The sequence below is a fragment of the Bidens hawaiensis genome, unplaced genomic scaffold, assembly GCF_021521415.1.
Source record: "Bidens hawaiensis isolate Kalapana, Puna unplaced genomic scaffold, B.hawaiensis_p1.1 tig00000055_1, whole genome shotgun sequence".
NCBI classification, from domain to species: Eukaryota; Viridiplantae; Streptophyta; class Magnoliopsida; order Asterales; family Asteraceae; genus Bidens; species Bidens hawaiensis.
Window position 1 is genome coordinate 5,704,538 of NW_027491016.1, and position 3,356 is coordinate 5,707,893.

General features: G+C 41.5%; 1 protein-coding gene across 1 annotated transcript; it reads left to right on the forward strand.

Annotated features, from left to right (window-relative positions):
- Window positions 1-1,631: 1,631 nt before the first annotated feature.
- LOC143540852 (uncharacterized) lies at window positions 1,632-3,109 on the forward strand. Its single transcript, XM_077033850.1, has one exon. It carries the CDS (start codon window positions 1,739-1,741, stop codon window positions 3,107-3,109), a length of 1,371 nt encoding a protein of 456 aa, XP_076889965.1. The 5' UTR covers window positions 1,632-1,738.
- The last annotated feature ends 247 nt before the right edge of the window (window positions 3,110-3,356 follow it).

Here is a 3,356-nt window from a genome sequence, read left to right on the forward strand (position 1 = left end):
ATGGAATTTCGCTTCGCTTGACTTTTTCGCTTCGCATGGAATTTCAGCTCGTAAAAATTTTATTTTCATTAACATTCCTTTAACAAAAATACATTAGAAATGAATTTCATGAAATTTCGCATGGAAGAATTTCGCTTCGCATGGAATTTCGTTTCGCTTGACTTTTTCGCTTCGCATGACTTTTCACTTCGCATGGTTGTGCGATGCGAAATATTGATTTTGCTTCGCATGGCTGTGCGATGCGAAATCGACTTATGCGAAAATACCTCATTTTCTTCATTTTTTTGCCATTTTAAGCCAAATTACTCCGTGACTCTTCCTTAGGACCCGATTTTACCCTTTTTATGGGTTTTGGGTTGTAGCAATTTTGTATACCCGCGTTTTAAGAGGTCCGAACATCACCTTTTTTGTCCTATATCAACCCGTGAGGTTATAACTCACCAAGTTTATATTTTTCTTACATCTTACAACCCGATCTATCATTCTATCAGTTTGCATGTCGAATTCGACCGTAAAACTTAACCTTTTTAACCAAAACTCACCTTTTTCTTCGGGTTTGGTTCGGGACTGAACACTACGTAGATCTGGACGTGTTCTTGTGTTTGAAGACACTTGAACACCAAGATCTTCCTTGCTTTAGCCCAGATTCGGATGCAGATCTTGAGAGAAAATGTGTGTTCTAGTGTGTGTGTGAAAGGAAGGAAATGGTGAAAGGGTGGAGGGGTTGGGTTTATATGGGGGGGGGGGTTACGGGCCCCACAACCCACTCACAATTCCAATTCCAAATATTATCCAAACACTTAACACACAACTAATTTAATGACACACAGTTAATAACAAAACTTTCTGTTATTTGTTATTTAACAAAAGTTGGATTTTACAGAAAAAAAAAGGGGAACAGAGGAAACGCAAATATGCTATTGCTTTGGAGAGCAGATTTAATTGATTTTAGTCAAAACTATGTAATTTTGATAGGTTTCGCATCTAAGTTAAATGTGTAACATCACTATATTCACTTTCTATGTGATGTAAAAGAGCATAATTATCAATTTCTTATCCTAAAAATTGTGAGCAGTGAAAGAATTCGATAAAATGGATTGGTTCTAACTTCTAAAGTCTTTCTTTTAATGCACTACACAAATTTTATAAAAATCATATCAAAATGTTAATAAAAATAAACGCATAGTGACAATGCATTTAATTAAAAATGAAATATCATATGCTAAAAAAGGTGAAAATCAAAATTCTATATTAGAAAACCTATAAGTAATCAAACTTCAATTCAACACATACAAATAGTAATTCAAGTGCAAACTCGATGTAGAAGACTCTCACATGCGTAGAGTTTACATGGTTTCAATCCAAGTCTTTGATCTAAATTCTGTAAGAGGCTGTTTTTCTTACTCGAAACATAACTAGTAGATTACATATGGAGTTTACATGGTTTCGATCCAAGTCCTTGATCTACATTTCGTAAGGCTTTTTCCCAGACTTGAAACATAACTAGTACATTACATGTCGGTAAACTTATCGATCCTTTTAAAATTTGTCCAACCCTGAACTATTACAACGTTACACATTTAACCCCTATAGTTTGGATCCACAATACCAGCTACAATTATGTGCAAGAAACAAACACACGCCTCTCATCTTCATCCTATCAACCTCCACCTTCCTTCCATCCTTCACTACCGTTAATCTCTCCGTACAACCACCGTCATTCCTCCGCCTGCAAAACATGAACAACAACAACAACAACAATTACCCTTACTCCACGTATCCAGATTCCAACACCTCCACCCCTCGTTCCCACGAAGTCGATTCATGCGAAACGGCCTCATACGACGAACAACAACAACAGCTCACCAACAACAACCTGAACGGTTACAAGGTGAAACTTATGTGCAGCTACGGAGGTAAGATATTACCACGTCCGCATGATAACCAGCTCACCTACATCGGCGGGGACACCAAAATCCTCACCGTTGATCGGAATATTCGGTACGCTTCCATTTCGAATAAACTCAATTCGTTAACCGATTCCACCGATGTATGTTTTAAGTACCAATTGCCTGGAGAAGATCTAGACGCGTTGATATCCGTTACGAACGATGAGGATTTGGAGCATATGATGACGGAATATGATCGGATATTCCGCACGTCGGTGAAGCCGGTGAGGCTTAGACTCTTTATGTTTTCGTTGTCTCCGTCTTCTTACGGCGGTGGAGAAAGCAAGACGGAGCAGCAGTGGTTTGTGGACGCGTTGAACGCGGTTCAAATCTCGTCGGCGCAGAATTCTTCTCCAGCGCCGGAGAATAACCCGGATTATTTGTTCGGGTTTGATAAGGGTAGTGCGCCGGTGGCGGTTCCGGTGCAGGTGCCGGCGCCGGTGAAGGTGCAGGATGTGTCCACGGTTGTTGTGGCGCAGGCGAATGTTTCGGATGGCGCTCGACCGGGTTCGGAGTGCGGGTCCGAAGATAGTAATAGTAACAGTAACAGTAATAGTAATAATTGTAATCGTCATGTGATGGCTGACCCGGTGGTTTCGCCAACGATGGAGATTCGGAGACAAATGCAAGAGTATCAAATGATGCAGATTGCTGCTAGCCATGACCAAGCGATTAATATTGATCCCAGAACTTACTACGGAGAATACTACACGCAGAAGATACAACCGGCTGCTGCGGCGGGTCAGCCGCGGTACTGGCAGGAACAGCGGCACATGACCACCGGAGGATACCAGATGCCGGTGGCGGGAACTGAATCTCCGGTTTATTTAATTCCGTCTTCAACTGGTGTTTATCCGTCACCGTCTCCTACTCCGGTGGCAGCTCCTGGGACTGGTCAGACACTGCGTCCGGCGACTCAGGTGAGTCAAAGTCAGACTTATTATGGCATGCAGAGGGTGGTTAATCCACCGGAGTTTTACCGGGAACAGCCAGCGAAGGTGGGAGCGTATCAAGAAGCAATTGGAATGGTGAGGCCGCAGGCGGAGATCGGGTACGGGCAGGTGTATTATACGACCTCACAGGCCGGAATGACGCGGGGGTATCAACAGGTGGTGGCGGTGAATCAAGAGGGGAAGATGGTTGTCAATCCGAATTCCTAATTAATAAGTTTATTATGTTTAATTTAATTTGGTTATTTCAATTTGGACAGCATGAATAATGATAGTCCCATAATGATATTGGTGTAAGGGCATGCTTGCTTCTTGTTTTGAATTATGTTAATTGTATATTAAGTACTCGTATCGTTTTTCATCAATAAATGTTATCTGTTTAGATGAAAAGTGTGTGTTCAATCGTCTCTACATGAGAAATGTTTACTAACACGCCAAAAAGTTTTAAAGCAAAACG

Coding starts and splice junctions, on each gene's coding strand:
- LOC143540852 (XM_077033850.1), top strand. CDS start 1,739: ATGAACAACAACAACAACAACAATTACCCTTACTCCACGTATCCAGAT.